A 20,292-nucleotide genomic window follows, 5' to 3' on the forward strand; every position below is an offset into this window, starting at 1 on the left:
GATTTAACATATACTGGATATTTCTGCAGATTCAACTTAAAGGACACAAATAAATCATAAACCAGTTTTGGTTTACAAATATCAATATTGGCGGATATTGAAACCGTTTTGGTTTGCCGCCAGGGACTTGCCTGGAATTTGGTGAACGGTTGGTTTCAAAGTTAGTCTATCAAACTAAATTCCCATAAGTCACCTCATCCATTTCTTCAGGGTAATGTTTGGCGCTTTCTACCTGCGTACGCTCTATGCGAGGAAAGGGCCGGAGATAGATTCAGCAGGTACTCTAGTGGTTAGAAAAAAATAAAAAATGTCCGCTGCCATTGTAGAAGAAAATCCCTGCATTTTTGTGTTTTCTTGGGGGGAATATATATATATATATATATATATATATATATATATAAAAGTCTAAAAAACATCACAAATGAGCGCAAAATTAAAAATAAACAAAAAAAACTTAAACTTTGAAGGAGCCATATGGGAGTCCAGGCGAGAAAGTTCAGCAAATGATCACTGATTAAAAGTTTATCCTGAAAGGACTGAATGGATTATTGCAGTCTCTGATAGGACTACAGCCCCTGAACAGGGTTTATATTAGATTTTTCTCATATATATAATGCAGGATAACCTTAATTTTTGTTTGATAAGGTGTTTCCGGCATCAATTACCAATTTGACTAAGCACAGCCCATATTTTAAACATTTATTTTCTAATGGGATACACCATAAAATTACTATTTATTTTAAAAGCATAGAGATAAGGCCTTTTGAGGTGCCAAAAAAAAAAAAAAAAAAAAACACCTTCAAAACATCACAACCATAGTTGTGGACTTCACCCATTGCACCTCGAGTCCATCAAGAAGCAGTTGAGACTACAGATGAGACTGTTCTCCTTATGGTGAAGACCAAGTGCCAGTAGATGACCGAGAAATGCATTAAGACTGGATCATCTTCTTCTGAGGGTCAAAGACGTATCTTTTGAACCACAAGGTGATGAGCACAGGCTGATTGTCTGGTTTGGTTTCTTCTTCCTTGGCCGATTCCACGTCCCCTTTACCTGCCCTGGACTTCTTTTTTGAGGAGGATCCAAGAACCTGCTTGGTCTCCGGCTTAAGACCATCTGCAAAACGAGAGATAACTGGTGAGTTTAGACAACGTGACTTCAATCGTAACTCAACCTCAAGACCATGTGCTGACCCTTAACCAAAGCAAGTGACAAAAATCTGTGTGTGCCCCTTCCAATCCCCCACCCCCATCCCATTCAATAGCTTGGGAGAAATAGACCTAACAGTGTAATTATTTGTCTCCATACATTGTGATACAGAGCTATATGCCATCTCCTGGGACCTACAGGTCATCACTGCTTGCCAACAATTGCATAATATACACTGATGATATAAATACAGTATTTAAAAGCACATGATATATAAAGTTCACAAGCATTTATTATACATGCTTGTTAAAATACAAAATGGTTTTGGCTTGCATAGAAGCCAAAATTGGTCTTACAGATACGCGAACATTAAAAAGTACTTTACATAAATGTTATATATAAGTTTTAGCCTCTGTGCACAAACTTTAGGTTTGATCACATTGTCAGGGCTGTTGAGTGGCCACAGGTGACATCAGACTCACCACCAGCCAGCAGACTGCACTCATGCACATACTACATTTTGAAAGGATTATTAATAAGATTAAGCGGAGGGCTAAGGAAGGGAAGAGTAAGTTGGTTATGTAACAAGACAAATGCAATGTCCCTGTACTTGCAGAGTTTAATTTGCCGAGAGTAACACCTTTGTGGCAGCTGTTTAAAGTGGACCCGTCACCTTCACACGGTGGAGGAACCAACTGATATCTTCTACCAATACAATGCGAGATCCGAAATGACTCTGCAAAGAGAAACCCATTGATCGGCACATATATTTAGTACATTGTCGCCTTTCCAAAATGGTGGCAGGGTGCTCCCTCCGTGCACCACCAGCACTGGAGGAAGATGTTCAGTGACAGCCTCTTATTTCGGCCAAATTCCCTGGATCTATAAGATTCAGTTCAGACACCTAGGGGGAGATGTATCAAGCCCCTCTTAAAGGGGGAAGTTGCTATAGCAATCAATTATTTTCTAGCTAGCATTTATCAAGAACATAAAATGATAGGCAGAAGTTGACTGGTTGCCATGGGCAACGTCTCCATTTGTTCACTCGTTCAAAGGCCTTGCACCTCTTCCCCTGGTCATCAGTATAAGGGTTGTTTTTAACTTCAGCCTTGGGGTTGCTACAGGAACCGCATTCGTTACATTCAGGGGCAAAGGGGGAGAGGGGGGGGATGTACCGGCGGAGAGTGAGCTCTGGGCGCCGAACAGGTCCGAAGACATCAGCTGCCACGATCAGAACTCCTCTTCGTTCGGGCAGTGTTCAGTGGCAGCTTAAGGATGGCCATCGATAGTTAACAATCACTGGTTAACTACCAATGGCAAATGGACTTGCCATCAATGGCAGAAATCAGGGGCGTATCTATATTGGGTGCAGGGTGTTCATTGCTCACGGGCCCCTGGGTCCAGGGTGGCCCACACCGCACACCCTACACCCATAGAGTCTTATACTTACCTGTACGACGGCCATTTTCCCGGTGACTCGCGCATGGGCAGTGCCGCTGTTTCCGGGTAAATAAGATATAAATATGATTTGGGTACAATTATCACAGTCACGTCTCAGCAATCAAAGGCTGTTACCATTTTGTCCCAAAGTCGATCTGCATGAACTGCTTAACAACCTGCCTGGCGCGGCCTCATCGTTTGTGACCACCCCAGGCTGTGCATTACCAGACATGTTCATAGACAATGCCACCAGTCAGAATCGCACATCGGGCACCTGCCGGAAGATAATTTTCCAGCAGCCGCCAATGGAAGCGGGACCTCCCGGCACCCTCTATAGCCCCGCACCCTCTCCCAGTGTCTGCCGTGCAACCAATCACTGCTGGAGGTTACGGGGAGAGTGCCGCCGGGGGAAATGTAAATGAACCAGCCCTCAGACCCCCAATGTATGCCCAGCGGAAATGCAAAGTTGCGATGATCGACAGCCTGATAATAAAATCGCGTTGGATAAGTTTTAAATAGATGTTCTCGATCCTAATTCAATTAAAAACAAAAAAAACCTGACAATTTCTGGAAAAAAAATATTAGCCGGCTAAGGGATTAAAGGGCCACCAAACGCAAAACCAAAATTTAAATCCTGTTTGTAACATACACTTCCAATTGGCAGCTGAATGGCCGCTGTCGCACCAAAATCATGGAGGCTCGCTGTAGCCACCTCTCTGAGGTCTGTGCGTCAAAAACCGCACCTGCTTCTCTCGCAACCTTGTTTCACCTCACATCCATTTAAAATCATGAAACGTACACATAAAGCTGTAAATGTGACCGGTGGCTCTGCCGCGTACGGCGACTCGCAGGTTGGGACCAGCGACGCTTTTCTCCAAACAGGATGGCTGTTTGGGCTGCTTTCTCGTATTGCTTTCAATATCATTAATCTCCCTTTTAACTGGGTGCTGTATTGTTTCTCCATTGCACTATCAACAGACAGACGTGATAAGGCGCAGCGTCCGTCTAGAATTGCAATGCTGCCTCGGAGCAGACAGAGCCCAGGAGCAGGCGGGGTCAGGGAGCAGCGTCTTGGGCGCTTGGCTTTTCTTTTTTTCCGATAGCACAAGACAGAACCCAAGAAGCGTATAAGGTGCCACTGTCATGTCAGTGCTCCGAAACGGGAGCTTCTAGACGGAGGACCGGTCTCATTTCTGGTATTCTTAAACCTGCGGTGTCGCATGACCTTATCTCAAACACTTAATCAGCCTCTGTGCCCTCATAGTGAAACGCTGATAGGCATTCCTATTCCAGGACATGACAAAGGATTCCGATGCTCACGATTTGATGGAGACAGGAGGTCTGCGAACCCAGGTGATTTGCTCAATTACGGAGACATGAAGGGGGGATACTGGCGGCTGCCTGTAAGGGTAGAGGCATCCTCTGTCCTTGCAGGTAGTGTTAAATGTGTACAAATGGCAGTTAACCCCCTTTAAGCTTATAAAGCCCCCCCCCACTCTCTCAATTTGCTTTCCATCCCCCTCCCCCCTGTGAGGTGTTTTGACTTTGCAAGATAAAATTCTAGACTATAATTTTCACAGATTGTAAAGTCTGCACGGAAAACGGATTAAACTGTTTGCCCGTAGTTTTGTCCATGCAACGATATTGTCTAAAGTTTTAGTGATTTGTACTTCTGCAGGAAAATTCAATTCGTGAACAGCAAATATGTTGTATTTATTTTTTTAAATAAAGTTTTAAAGTCAGAACCTAATGACGTCTATGACTAATAATGTTATTGGGAACCAGTGACAAGGCTGAGACACTACTGCACGGTGAGTTCATCAACTGGATAATACAAGGTGATATTTTGTAAGCGGCAGCTCACCCACGGGAGCGCCAGTAACAAGCGTAGCTGGCCCTGGATTCGTGGGAGAGCAGGCGATTTTCCCGAAAAGGACGTATCTGCCGCAAGATGGGTGAAGAAGGGCAATAAGGGATGCAAACCGAGGAATCCCCTCCCGTGTGATCGGGATCATAATGACACGATTTGTGCCATCATGCGCTTTTTCGTGCCCACTTAATGGTGCAAAAGGTGACGTCGCGTTAAGCCTCACTCATCCCTATGAACGCCAATGGGCGGATTCAGAATTGAATGCAAGTACATTTTGCAGATGAATATTGTGGTCAGCCTCCAGAGCCGAGCACATGCAGCTGCAAGTCACATCTCTACTGAAGGGCTAACCGGGCGGTAATGAGGTGTTTGCATGTACTCTTAAATTTTGAGAGCGCGTATCGATGGAATAGTGGGCTACGCAGAGTTGGGCGTAATTAAGTCTGTTTTCTGATGGATCTCCTGCACCAGAAAAAGGACTGGTGCAAGTTCTCAGAGATAATGATGGGTATCAAAGAGATTGATGGGTATCAAACTAATCGTACGGACAGGGGAGGTCCTGCTGCAGATATGCGTACAGCACTGGCAAATATCCGCACTTGATTCACTACCGATCGCAACTGTGATTGCAATAGCGATTATGCATGCAGTTCAACGCGATAGTATGGTAATTCATTGCAATCGCTATGCCGCAGGAGAACTAGATAAGGACGCCCACTTACCTTACATCCGTAATGTTTAGAAAGACTGCAAAACCATCGGTACAATCGAGTACCATCGCAGCCTCACACACACTTGCACAAGCCCTGACCTTACTCAGTAATTGCTAACTTCCGCGCACGCTATGAGTCCTCAGACTGCGTATGGCCTTGCAGTGGATAATATATGCACACCCATGCAATGGCATTCAAACACACTGGCACTGCTGCGTTTCGCCAATCACCCCCCTCCCTGTCACCACCATGAAAGGCACGGTAATCACTCTGCGATGGGTCTGCGTGGTTACTGCAATTGCAGTCAAGATCTCAGTGGGCGGTTCGTGCACTCGGATGCATACGCAGTACGCAACAATCGGCAGATTGCGTGCGTAATCGCAGTTGCGATCGGTAGTGAATCAGGCCCTTAGTTCCATGGGTGCACTTACATCTGACTTCCATGACACACTGCATCGGCCCTGAAATGAGCAGAGACATCTCACATCATCCACTATGAGCCTAATCCAATGAGCTGCGAAGGGGGAGAGCGGCAGCTGCAACGTCATAGAAACGCCGTCACTTACTCGCACCACTAAGGGATTTGCACCACTAGGGGATTTGCAGCTAACTGGATTGAGCCCTTTGCGGCAGCCACATGACGACACAAATGACATCATCCAGCCCCCGCCCACTGCTTCTCTTCTTAACCCGTATCCGCATCTCCTTAAAGTGAGCTTGGAAAAGCAGGGAGAGTAGGGGGACAAGCTTTGCCCTAGAGCACAGTATACGCTGTGTTACTATTATCGTTATTGCTTTATATAGAACGTCACTGTGTTTTCCCTGGGACAGTGGAGCACATAGAGCAGGGGTATTCAACATACGCCCCTCCAGCTGCTGTGGAACTACACACCCCAGCATGCCCTGCCACACTTTTAGCATGCCCTAATAGCAATACTGTGGCAGGGCATGCTGGGATGTGTAGTTCCACAACAGCTGAAGGGCCGCATGATGAAGACTCCTGACCTAGAGCATACACAGAACACAAGGTCTGCAAAATACATGCCTATGAGAAAACAAAAGATAGGGAGATTCCGCTCGCCAGAGGGCTAACAATCTATGATCTTATAACTAACAGAGCATTCAAGCTTTTGGAAGCTGTTTGACTCTCATATCTGGGCTATTGGCATAGAAGTGAGCTTAATGTGCAAAATGGACACCCGCGTGTTTTACTACAGGGCAGAAAGCTGCCCTGTAGTAAAATTTAATGGCCGAACCCTCCTCTTTTTCCCCATCTCAGCATGCCCCATCGAGCCCCCTAACTGGGGACCGCCATGTTCGGATAAGGCCTCAAATCTGCTCTGTAAATGGGGCTTCCTGTCACATGTGCCAACCCCAAGCAGACTCAGAAGAGGAGATATGGGCTTCAATTCCTCACCACCGCCCCGCAGTGGCCGCACTTTCATCAGTTGTGGCCGGCCACCATTGGGCCTTAGCTATCGTCACCGTTCTTATATTTTATTTCTTCACAGTTTTTTTTATCAAAAGGGCAAGCCAGCAAGATAACTTACACTGCAGCATCACGGAACAAGAGGCTACAGCAGAGAAATTAGGAGGCCAAGTATGACCCAGGTGCAAAACTAAACAGTTTAACCCTTGCAAAAATACACCTTCATCTGGTTCCGAAGCCTCTGTTCTTGTGTCTCTTCTCCTGCCCCATTGCCAGGTAACTGGCACCATAACCTGACAAAATGGTAGGGAACGCTCTATTTTTCTCTGTGGTGCCAGGAGGTCTGTGGACTGCGTTAGACCGAGCTCCTAAAAGCCAGCGCTAGAGAGCCAGACATAGCTCCAATCTGACTTCCATCTCTCTCCGTGGAATTCTCGCGTTATATGATACATGCCTCGCGTTCCTTGAGTGCAAGGAAATGAAGGGAAATAGATCTGTCACTGAAGAAGACATTGGCTACTTAATAGCTGGAGCTGACGAGTATTTTTAGATGGAAGTCTTGTTTAACTTGCATTACGGTTTAATCTCGGCCGAACAATGACTGCGCGGGCTTGAATACACAGTGAAAAATCTCTGCCATTAATTAAGTTCTGGCTGTGCCGCTCAGTCGAGAGAAAACATTAATAGATTTTTTGTTTTCACAGAACAATTACTTCATTTCTTTGCGGCGGATTTAATTCCCGGGGAGTTTGTGTCAGGGAGAGAAACAGAATATTCCGCCGACCTAGGTGTGTAACAAACACGTCGCAGGCACAAATATGCCTGAAGCCTTCTGTGTGTAATACGATCAAGTAATCAGGATGCGCTGTGTTATACATCAGATAATAAGTGCAATAATGCAGGAAGATGGCGGCAATTAGTAACCTATCATGTGTCGTGTAGTGGGGAAAAAAAGAGACCAAATATACAGTTAAAGAAAGAATGGGCTGTGTGACCATATAAACAAACATACCATCTTACTCCGGCTGTATAACTCATTCGTATTGTACAATTTGTTTTAGGGAGTCATTTTGTAAATTTTTTACAAAACTAAAATAAAAAGGTTAAAAAAATATGGAATTGGTACGTAATACCGCCGGCCGCATGACCGGCAGTTCGAATCCTGGCAGCGTCAGGCTGACAGAGGAAGAGATCCCGGCAGCAGCAGACCGACAGCGCTGAAAAACCTGATCGTCCCCAGGTAAGTACTAACTAACCTACCCTCCTAATCCTAACCCTCCCTTAGGGGTGCCTAGCCCTAACCTCCCCAACAAGTGCATAACCCTAACACCCTTTTATTTGCCTAAACCTAACCCCCCCCTTCCCCGCTGCCTAAATCTAACCTTCCCCCGGGGGTGCCTAAGCCTATCCCCCCCTTCCCCAGCCTAACCCTGTCCACCCCGGGAGCCCTAAACATAACCCTCCCCCCCCCCCCCGCGCGCCTTCAATCGGGATGCCAGGTGCCGGCATAGGGGTAATGACAGGCGTCTAGATTTTAGTCGCCTGTCATGTAACCCTAGCCGGGATTGAGGAGTCGGGAAGCCAGCGGTCGGTATTGCGGCCGCCGGCTTCCTAACCGTATACCAAAAATACAGTTAAGAAAATTTAACAAAGTGCTATCACAGCCTAGATTCTTCACTATCTGCCTAATAATCATGGCAGACCCATCCCCTACAGTAGGCACACAATCCGTGTATACTTGTTAAGCTGGGTACACACCTTAGAATGTCTCGACCCAGCGAGGTAATGGTACACTGTCCAATGAACGGCGGATCGGGTGTACACACGATGCAATGTGTACAATATATCATACTGTTCCACATTGGGACAATATACCGTACAATATACCGCATAGTGTGTACCCAGCTTTAGACATAAGAGAAAACACCTTATAAATGTAATGAAACATTGGTAGTGAGATAAATAAATAGAAAAGACTCAATCACACCAAATGCCTATAAAGCACGAGGGTGCCTCCAACCACTAGAACCTCAAAGTAACCCTGTGTTGCTGTACTCTTCAACGGTACGGCATTCCCGGCAGCTTAGACAAACAGGGGAGCCCCCTCAAATCGGATAGCCGTGAGGTATTTTATATAGATCTCCACGGAACAGGGGGTGTGACCATGTCTTAAAGCATAGGCTCCCGAACTCCACCATTACAGTCCAGGTTTTAAGGATAGCCATAGCTGATCAAGGGTGACTTAATTAGTACCTCAGTCAATTTGATTTAACCATCTGGATATCCTTAAAACCCGGGACTGTATGTCGTTGTTTGGGAACCTCCGCCTTAAAGGGTGACTGTCTGCATCATGGTGGGTGCTGTAGTCAGGACTCAAAGGCCCAATAGCTCACTCTGCTCACCTCCAACAGCCCCCTCCTTGCAGTGCGTAGCCGTGCCACATGAGCAATGCCGTGAATATCCCGCCTGCCAACACCAGCAGCCCGACAATAAGTATTAGGGCAGAGGTTCCCAAACGTGGCCCTCAAGGCTCCCCAACAGTTCAGATTTTAGAGATAGCCATGGCTGACCACAGGTGGTTAAATCAAATTGACTGAGGTACTAATTAAGTCACCTGTGCTCAACCATCGATATATCGAATACCTGAACTGTTGGGGAGCCCTGAGGACCGCGTTTGGGAACCTCGGTATTAGGGTTAGGGGGAGAGTTAAGCGGTGGGTGGGAGAGGGAATTTTGGTTAGTCTCTTCGGTAAGAAATGGCACTCAGAGGCAGCATGATGCAAGAAATACAATGTATTGGTCAACGGCCAAACGTTTTCAGGGTAACAACCCTGTGATCATGCGTTTAGGGACCACTAAACTTGGGGGTCTCAATGACAAAATTAATTGGAATAGTATTTTATAACTATTTTCTAGGAGATTCTTGGTTTATACTACCTGCATATTTAATGAGATATGTGTTTGGATATATCTACGATGCTGGAATAACTGTTGTTATTTAGTCCATCTCCTGATGTTTATATCCATCTCCTGATGTTTTGTAATCATTTCTCTATGTATATATTTTTTATAGGGTTTTACCATAAGTTTTTTTTTGCCCCTTCTCAGCTTCCTTAGGTTCCCCCTGGTGTCTGCGTCTTGTCCGAACACTGATGGAACGCGGTAATTCCTATGGTAACGGCGGCCACGGACCCGGAAGTAGGGCAGGGGACAGTTCTGGTGGGTGGTAACCGGGAACACGGAGGTGAGCGGGAACTGAAGACAGGTAACAGGGTGTTTAGATGGGGTAAGTTCACTTATGTGTTTGTACATGATTCTGTATGTGGTCCTGATGACGGGGTTGTTACCCTGAAAACTTTTTGATCATTGACCAATAAATAATTTTTCATTGCATCATGCTGTCTGTGGGCCATTTTGTAGACTTATCTTTACCGATGGGCTGTTCATCCTACCTGGTGAGCGAATCAATTATTTGCACCATGCTGTCTGTGGGCCATTTTGTAGACTTATCTTTACCGATGGGCTGTTCATCCTACCTGGTGAGCGAATCAATTATTTGCATCTTTTTAAAAGTTTGACAATAAGCCAACTCCAGTGAGCGCAAAAGAATATTAACAAAAAGGCATCGCAGTGCTTGTTCCATTTGTATTGCTGGCCAAGCATTAACCCTCTCTCCGGTTGGCACAGAGGAATCTGCGGTCGCACAGCCAAGCAGGTGAATGCTGGAGCACTTCGGTGCTTTGCCGAGCAGAGAGGTTGGCTGGTTTGGCTGGAGCTGTAATAGGATGAGCGAGGTACAGACACGCAGCACAATGGCGCTCGCTCGGAGAAGCCCTGCGAGGCCGGCCCTCAGACTTGGCTCTCGCTGCTAGCAATCACAGAAGAATGCAAGAAAACAAAACTGTTTCCCAAGCACTGTTTGTTGGTGCCATAATTAATAGAATCATCAAACGGTTCTGCAAATTGCTTCCAATTGCCGGCGTCACTTTCATGTCGGATGCCAGACTATAGAACGCCAGCTCGTTCACTAGTGCTCGGCTAACCTCTGTGTCATGTACTGGGAACCAAGTGCTTTATAAAGGGGTTTTGGGTAATTTGCACAGTAATGGGGTCCCGATGGGTGCACATTACACACCATTTAAAGTCATGTTGTTTTTCCTTTTTCAGTTCATATTTAGTAGGATGAAGAACCTCATAACATGCTATGGACTTTTTCCTGTGTTCCCACAGACGTCTCATCTCGCCGCCGGGACGATTACACCATACAGAGACATGTACGGCTAAAAAGGAGAACTAAAAAGCACAAATACACATTTTCCTAGAGGAAAAAAAAAATCTATCCTACGCATATAAAGCATTAGGATAATATATACTCTGTAATTATGGACCTGTGTGAATTTAGAGACGGCTGCAATGACTATTCTTACGCAGATCGAGCGATTGTTTTCCAGTGCGCATGCGTACAAGTAGCACTGCGCACACACTGCAATTGTCTTGTGAATAGGCACGCACGGGGAACCCATTCGCAAAGTTAGTGTCAGGTGGACAGCGTTTGGGGGAGGTAACTGGGGGGTCAGAAAAACACAGGCGTATGACTGTTTAAACACCGTTACCCTACGCAGCATAAAAACTCTCTGCAAGGCCAAGATGGCCGCTCGATGTGCGCCAATGTTACCGATATTTACACAGGCAAGAGACCTTGTACGCAGATGAGAAGCCGGCGGTGGGCGTCCTTGTGCTCTGGTAAGCTTTGGAACTATTAGCATATTTTTGCAGCTGCGTCCCGTGCGAAATCGCAGCTGCACTTGCATTAGAATGAGGCCCTTTATGTAGCCTGTTGTCCGTTTTATCCCTTTGTACGGGGCTACAGAAGTCTTGCGCGCTTTATAAATACAAGAAGATAATATATTCTGTGATATAATACACAAACAATAAACATATCTATATAATAATTCTGTAAGGCCTCCCCTGTCTTCAACATGCATGCGCGGTGGGAGCCGGGGGGGCACGACCCAATGGCTCGCACTGCTAGGAAGACGGGACAGACCTGGCCGGAGAGGAGGAGGATACGCTGGACCGACGGGACTGGGGTAAATATGGGAGAGAGGAGTGGCGCTGTGGATAGAGAGGGGTGTGGCCAGACAAAGCAGGGGGTGGAGCTGGGGGCAGACTGAGGAGTTCCCTTACTAGTGTGTGTGTAAGTATGTATGTAAGTATGTCTTCTCTAAATCTATATATATATATATATATATATATATATATATATATATATATATAGAGAGAGAGAGAGCGATCAGATATCACCACTTCAGTGCTCCGCATGGTATTGCAGTAATAAGGCACTGCACAGTTATGTAAGGGATAATGCAGACCCAGCCTTGTATATTACAAAATACAGTAATGTACAGCATTGTCTAGACATGTCATGCAATAATAATAACAATATTATAATAGTCATATATGAACGATCGCACCTTCCATTTGCTGCCACAGTCAGGGGAGGGTGGAAATTCCCATAATCTCTGACATTTCCTGAGCGTTGATATTGCGGCAATTTCACGTTTAACTTCAATCTCCCCCTGGGATCGATGCTGAGGAAATGCGCGTTAGAGATATAACATCCGCGTGTTACACAGGAAGGGCAGGCGCTAATGTAACTCAGTCCATGTCCCCCCCACACACAGATCTATTCTCCCTCTTTTGTATGGACTGTAACCAGACTCCCCCCCCACCCATTACCGGCCGCGCGCATGGTACGCCTATCTCACTAATGTCACTGTGTGCCCTGTGCACAGACTGCTATGTAACCTCCTATTCACCCACCAATGTCACTGTGTGCCCTGTGCACAGACTGCTATGTAACCTCCTATTCACCCACCAATGTCACTGTGTGCCCTGTGCACAGACTGCTATGTAACCTCTCCTATTCACCCACCACTCACACCAATGTCACTGTGTGCCCTGTGCACAGACTGCTATGTAACCTATCCTATTCACCCACCTCTCACACCAATGTCACTGTGTGCCCTGTGCAGACTATGTAGCCTATCCTATTCACCCACCACTCACACCAATGTCACTGTGTGCCCTGTACAGACAGCTATGTATCCTATCCTATTCACCCACCACTCACACCAATGTCACTGTGTGCCCTGTGCACAGACTGCTATGTAACCTATCCTATTCACCCACCACTCACACCAATGTCACTGTGTGCCCTGTGCACAGACTGCTCTCCTATTCACCCACCACTCACACCAATGTCACTGTGTGCCCTGTGCACAGACTGCTCTCCTATTCACCCACCACTCACACCAATGTCACTGTATGCCCTGTGCACAGACTGCTATGTAACCTATCCTATTCACCCACCTCTCACACCTATGTCACTGTGTGCCCTGTGCACAGACTGCTATGTAACCTATCCTATTCACCCACCACTCACACCAATGTCACTGTGTGCCCTGTGCACAGACTGCTATGTAACCTCTCCTATTCACCCACCACTCACACCAATGTCACTGTGTGCCCTGTGCACAGACTGCTATGTAGCCTATCCTATTCACCCACCTCTCACACCAATGTCACTGTGTGCCCTGTGCAGACTATGTAGCCTATCCTATTCACCCACCACTCACACCAATGTCACTGTGTGCCCTGTACACAGACAGCTATGTATCCTATCCTATTCACCCACCTCTCACACCAATGTCACTGTGTGCCCTGTGCACAGACTGCTCTCCTATTCACCCACCACTCACACCAATGTCACTGTGTGCCCTGTGCACAGACTGCTCTCCTATTCACCCACCACTCACACCAATGTCACTGTATGCCCTGTGCACAGACTGCTATGTAACCTATCCTATTCACCCACCTCTCACACCTATGTCACTGTGTGCCCTGTGCACAGACTGCTATGTAACCTATCCTATTCACCCACCACTTACACCTATGTCACTGTGTGCCCTGTGCACAGACTGCTATGTAACCTATCCTATTCACCCACCACTCACGTCACTGTGTGCCCTGTGCACAGACTGCTATGTATCCTATCCTATTCACCCACCTCTCACACCAATGTCACTGTGTGCCCTGTGCACAGACTGCTATGTAACCTATCCTATTCACCCACCACTCACACCAATGTCACTGTGTGCCCTGTGCACAGACTGCTATGTAACCTCTCCTATTCACCCACCACTCACACCAATGTCACTGTGTGCCCTATGCACAGGCTGCTATGTAACCTCTCCTATTCACCCACCACTCACACCAATGTCACTGTGTGCCCTGTGCACAGACTGCTATGTAACCTATCCTATTCACCCACCACTCACACCAATGTCACTGTGTGCCCTGTGCACAGACTGCTATGTAGCCTATCCTATTCACCTACCACTCACACCAATGTCACTGTGTGCTCTGTGCACAGACTGCTATGTAACCTATCCTATTCACCCACCACTCACACCAATGTCACTGTGTGCTCTGTGCACAGACTGCTATGTAGCCTATCCTATTCACCCACCTCTCACACCACTGTCACTGTGCCCTGTGCACAGACTGCTATGTAACCTCTCCTATTCACCAACCACTCACACCAATGTCACTGTGTGCTCTGTGCACAGACTGCTATGTAACCTTTCCTATTCACCCACCACTCACACCCATGTCACTGTGTGCCCTGTGCACAGACAGCTATGTATCCTATCCTATTCACCCACCTCTCACACCAATGTCACTGTGTGCCCTGTGCACAGACTGCTCTCCTATTCACCCACCACTCACACCAATGTCACTGTGTGCCCTGTGCACAGACTGCTCTCCTATTCACCCACCACTCACACCAATGTCACTGTATGCCCTGTGCACAGACTGCTATGTAACCTATCCTATTCACCCACCTCTCACACCTATGTCACTGTGTGCCCTGTGCACAGACTGCTATGTAACCTATCCTATTCACCCACCACTTACACCTATGTCACTGTGTGCCCTGTGCACAGACTGCTATGTAACCTATCCTATTCACCCACCACTCACACCCATGTCACTGTGTGCCCTGTGCACAGACTGCTATGTATCCTATCCTATTCACCCACCACTCACACCAATGTCACTGTGTGCCCTGTGCACAGACTGCTATGTAGCCTCTCCTATTCACCCACCACTCACACCAATGTCACTGTGTGCCCTGTGCACAGACTGCTATGTAGCCTATATTCTAGTGCGCGGGGCTAAAGTAACGCTCCCCCCCCACCCCTTACCGGCTGCGTGCATGGGGCCACACCTATCTCTAGCATTGATGAGGTCAATACATTTTGTTTTAGTTATTGCTCAGCTGTAACCTGACGGATGGAGATGAAACAAAGTGCAGATTATTTCTAAGAGCTTCCACTACACAATGATGCTGTTTTCATGAAACTCGGTTCACTAGTTTTTGCGCCAATTTGGAATAACAGACCCCACGTTCTTATTATATTAGTAAAGATTAAGATTTCAACAGTCTCCTCTGCTCCATTTGGCCCCGCGGCTCCTACTCAATGGAACTCACGGCGCCTCGTGCAGTCTGAGATGCCTCCTCTCTACGAATCTTTACCACCAGACTGAAGCCGTACCTATGTTTACCCAAGCGTCGGATTAATGCACTGTTACTTGTCACAACACCCAATGCACTCTTTTATTTATTCTGTTAATCTTTTATTTGTTTATTATTTTTTTTCAGCATCTTGTGTTTATTCTGCAAATGTAAAGTGCTTTGAATCCTACTGGGAGAAATGTGTTGTATAAATTAAAATAACTGTTACATTTAATTATTATTACGGGAAACTTCTTCCATCCATTATCTTATTCTAGGTGGAACAGAAGAGAGAACTGCAGGAAAACTTCTACTTACCAGAGCTGTCCTCAGACAGATAATGGCCCTTACATAGGCCTGGAGGAGACACCTGAACATACGGGACAGAAAGGATACACACAGGACAGTGATAACATGCCTGCCCGTGTGCACAGAAGTGCAGGGGGCGGGGTTATTCTGTTACACTCAGATCCAATGGGAAGCCTGCAGGGGGTGGGATTGTTCTGGTACACTCAGATCCTATGGGAAATCTGCAGGGGGTGGGGGTTGTTCTGTTACACTCAGATCCTATGGGAAGTCTGCAGGGGGCGGGGTTGTTCTGTTACACTCAGATCCTATGGGAAGTCTGCAGGGGGCGGGGTTGTTCTGTTACACTCAGATTCTATGGGAAGTCTGCAGGGGGTGGGGTTGTTCTGGTACACTCAGATCCTATGGGATGTTGGCAGGGGGCGGGGTTGTTCTGTTACACTCAGATCCTATGGGAAGTCTGCAGGGGGCGGGATTGTTCTGTTACACTCAGATCCTATGGGATGTTGGCAGGGGGCGGGGTTGTTCTGTTACACTCAGATCCTATGGGAAGTCTGCAGGGGGTGGGGGTTGTTCTGGTACACTCAGATCCTATGGGAAGTCTGCAGGGGGCGGGGTTGTTCTGTTACACTCAGATCCTATGGGAAGTCTGCAGGGGGCGGGGTTGTTCTGGTACACTCAGATCCTATGGGATGTCTGCAGGGGGCGGGGTTATTCTGGTACACTCAGATCCTATGGGATGTCTGCAGGGGGCGGGGTTGTTCTGGTACACTCAGATCCTATGGGATGTCTGCAGGGGATGGGGTTGTTCTGGTACACTCAGATCCGATGGGAAGTCTGCAGGGGGTGGGGTTGTTCTGGTACACACAGATCCTATGGGAAGTCTGCAGGGGGCAGGGTTGTTCTGTTACACTCAGATTCTATGGGAAGTCTGCAGGGGGTGGGGTTGTTCTGGTACACTCAGATCCTATGGGAAGTCTGCAGGGGGCGGGGTTGTTCTGGTACACTCAGATCCTATGGGAAGTCTGCAGGGGGCGGGGTTGTTCTGTTACACTCAGATCCTATGGGAAGTCTGCAGGGGGCGGGGTTGTTCTGGTACACTCAGATCCTATGGGATGTCTGCAGGGGGCGGGGTTATTCTGGTACACTCAGATCCTATGGGATGTCTGCAGGGGGCGGGGTTGTTCTGGTACACTCAGATCCTATGGGATGTCTGCAGGGGGCGGGGTTGTTCTGGTACACTCAGATCCTATGGGAAGTCTGCAGGGGGCGGGGTTGTTCTGTTACACTCAGATCCTATGGGAAGTCTGCAGGGGACGGGGTTGTCCTGGTACACTCAGATCCTATGGGAAGTCTGCAGGGGGCGGGATTGTTCTGTTACACTCAGATCCTATGGGAAGTCTGCAGGGGGCGGGATTGTTCTGTTACACTCAGATCCTATGGGAAATCTACAGGGTTGTTATTCTGGTACACTCAGATCCTATGGGAAGTCTGCAGGGGACGGGGTTGTCCTGGTACACTCAGATCCTATGGGAAGTCTGCAGGGGGCGGGATTGTTCTGTTACACTCAGATCCTATGGGATGTCGGCAGGGGGCGGGGTTGTTCTGTTACACTCAGATCCTATGGGAAGTCTGCAGTGGGTGGGATTGTTCTGGTACACTCAGATCCTATGGGAAGTCTGCAGGGGGCGGGGTTGTTCAGGTACACTCAGATCCTATGGGAAGTCTGCAGCGGGCGGGGTTGTTCTGTTACACTCAGATCCTATGGGAAGTCTGCGGGGTCGGGGTTGTTCTGTTACACTCAGATCCTATGGGAAGTCTGCAGGGGGCGGGGTTGTTATGTTACACTCAGATCCTATGGGAAATCTACAGGGTTGTTATTCTGGTACACTCAGATCCTATGGGAAGTCTGCAGGGGGCGGGGTTGTTCTGGTACACTCAGATCCTATGGGAAGTCTGCAGCAGATGGGGTTGTTTTATTTTTATCCACCATTTTTTTGATAAAAAAAAACTGTACCCACCACGTTTTATTGAAAAAAAACCCATGTTTGGAAGAAATCAATGGGCATTGGTAAAATATATGTCCAGGGCTTGTCTTTTGCATAAATGAGGTGAGTGCAATTAGTACAGGAGCATAAAATATTCCATTCCAACCAAGCAGTGAGCACTAATATTGCCCTTTATTTCCTTGGGTTGTCCCTGGTACACAATAACCCCTGGTGATGGCAGATTACAGAGACGGCTATCCAACTGGTTCTACATTACACTCCACTACACTGTGTACAGCCACCGGCGGACATCCATGCAAATTAGTCAAAGTTTCATTGCCGCCAGAGAAATGACACTCTGCACAGAGGGCCTGATTCAGAGCCGGACGCTATTTGCGCTCGCTCGTTCAGAAAAAGGGTCTGGCTATTTAAATTGTCCGTTCGCTCTTTGCGGTCTGTTGACGCTTCTCTGTCTGAACGAATGAACAAAACATGCGGACGTTATTTTGTAAAAAACGCCCCCTGGCCGCTCGCATCAGTACATCGAAAGGCGTATGAACTGCTCGCTATTCTTGTGGTAGCATTTTCCTACCGCAATCATGCGAGCAGTTCAGGCTATAAGACAACCAAGTGACGTGGTCGATGACGCTGCTTTGTTAATTATGCACACCCTTAAAATGCCCGTTTTGACCGTTAGGCACACCTGCGTTTGGATCTCCACTCCCCGTTTTCAAGCACCTTCCCATTACCACCCACAAACGCCTCAATATATCACTCAAATTAGCAGGCATTCGCTATTTAGCGAGCACACGATTTTCGACCGCACTGACTGGTTCGCGCATGCGTACTAAAACCCATGCGCAGATGTGCGAACATCGCTCGGATTGAACGAGCGGCCGCTTACGAGCGGCTCTGAATCAGGCCCAGTGTACACTATTGAGGGTTCCACACTGAAAACGAACCATCCTGCATATATAAGGACAATAATCCTGATACCAGCTTGTTATGACTGAAGTACAGGTGGCAGCCATTTTACGTCACCTTTGACCTGACTATTTAGGGTCATTACTTGCAAAGTGTTGTTTACACAGGCGGCTAATTTATATGACTAATTTCCCTGTTATAAGCAAACATTAATAGAACAAACAATTCCACAAAGCGCAAAGCGCCGGTCAGTCAAACAAAAACGGATGCTCACACTGTACGATTTCACACCCTATAATCAACAGTCAGTGCTTGTGCTCATCAGATAATAGAGGCAATCGCATTTCTGGGGGTATTTTGAAGAGAAATTGAGACACTTTGAAGATGGCTGCACGCATTTTACAATGATCCAATCGGACCATTCATATCCATTTGATCATTTGTTACTGAATTGTTAAAATATTGACAAGTATGAAGCTTACAGCAAATCCAATACAGATGGTAAAAATCAAAGGATAATCCGATAACCAAATCAGATGGAAAATTTTGACCCAAAGCGATTGTACTGAACCGGATTGAAGTTTTGTGCATTAACCATGCAAATAAATTACCAATCCTGTACACCAGGGGTGGGGAACCTTTTTTTTGCCGAGGGACATATTGATATATATAACATTATTCGTGGGCCCGGTGCAGGCCACGCCCCTTCTGTGTGATGTCCCACGAGGACGGGGCCACAATCTCTGGTGATTACAGCAATGCCTGGATCATCCTGAGGATGCTCCGGGGAGCTATAAGGGCAGCGGTGTGACCGTCTGAAGCGTCCAGGCGGCACTACTGCATAGATTAGATTCTGGCTGCAGTGTGTTATTATAGGCACCCTGCTATCCAGATGCAGCTAGCAGAAAAAAGCTCAGGAGGGCCAGACCAAATGATTCCGGGGGCCTTATACAGCCCCCAGGACTGAGGTTCCCCATCCCCGCTGTACACGAACAGCTGGTTGAATTTAAAGGGCAGTAAAGTCACTATTTGAAATACATGGCTGCGAATTACGGAGTAGAATACACATGAACTATTTTTTATACTCAGCTGAATATACCCACCAAGCCGATTTAGAAAGGAGAGTCTACTTTGACTAAGCAGACAGAGGGCCTGATTCAGACCCGCTCGTGAGCGCTGAGCGCTCGCAAGCGGGTCGATGGTGCCCTAGTGCGCATGCGCATGATGGAGGCTGCTCCGTCGTGCGCATGCGCGAGACCCGGCTAGCGACGGGGAAGCCGTCGCTCCGGGTCTCACACCAAAGGGGGCGTGCTGTCGATGTTGATTGACAGCACGCCCCCTTTGGTGGGCGTGCCGGGGGCGTGGCTGCCAGACGGAGGCGTTCCCATGGGAACGCCTACCGTCTGGGTCCGGCCCCACTGACATCACTAGTGATGTCAGTGGGAGTGATTTTGGCTCTGATAGAGCCAAAATCACTCCAGGGCTTGCGGTCACCGAGACCCTACCGCAGGGTCTCGTCGCAAGCCCGATGGCCGTTTGCATATGCTGTGGGTGGTGACCCACAGCTATGCGAGCGGCCAGGAGGCCGCTCCAAGTTTAGGTAGGAGGGCCCTGATTCAGAGCGAGCGCTCTGGTCAGAACATCCGGCTCTGAATCAGGCCCAGAGTTTGACTGACAAACTCCCAATCTTGCTGTGCGGAAACGCACTCTGGATAGCTGGATTCATACACAGGGGCAGGGGAAGTCATCTAAGCTTTTTGACCTGTGTGAGATCCCTTGATGACACGATTCTAACGACGTGGGAGGACTTTCAGCCGCCTAATGAATTGTGACAGTAATTCTTAACTATGGTGGGTTCTATGTACTAAGCTTTGGAAAGCGATAAAGTACCA

The 20,292-nt window shown here is 47.5% G+C and overlaps 1 protein-coding gene across 2 annotated transcripts in view; it reads right to left on the reverse strand.

The window, feature by feature from the left end:
* Positions 1–670: 670 nt before the first annotated feature.
* The window catches only part of EEFSEC (eukaryotic elongation factor, selenocysteine-tRNA specific), a 175,338-nt gene continuing 155,716 nt past the window's right edge, over positions 671–20,292 (reverse strand). The window contains exon 7 of one of the 2 annotated variants that reach the window (XM_088479854.1): positions 671–1,116. In XM_088479854.1, coding sequence (XP_088335980.1) covers positions 932–1,116 — 185 coding nt within the window. In that variant the 3' untranslated portion in view covers positions 671–931. The remainder of the gene's footprint in view (positions 1,117–20,292) is intronic. The other variant, XM_088479853.1, reaches the window with a different exon arrangement.

This window comes from Taudactylus pleione, unplaced genomic scaffold (genome assembly GCF_031769625.1).
Source record: "Taudactylus pleione unplaced genomic scaffold, aTauple2 ptg000247l, whole genome shotgun sequence".
Classification (NCBI taxonomy): domain Eukaryota; kingdom Metazoa; phylum Chordata; class Amphibia; order Anura; family Myobatrachidae; genus Taudactylus; species Taudactylus pleione.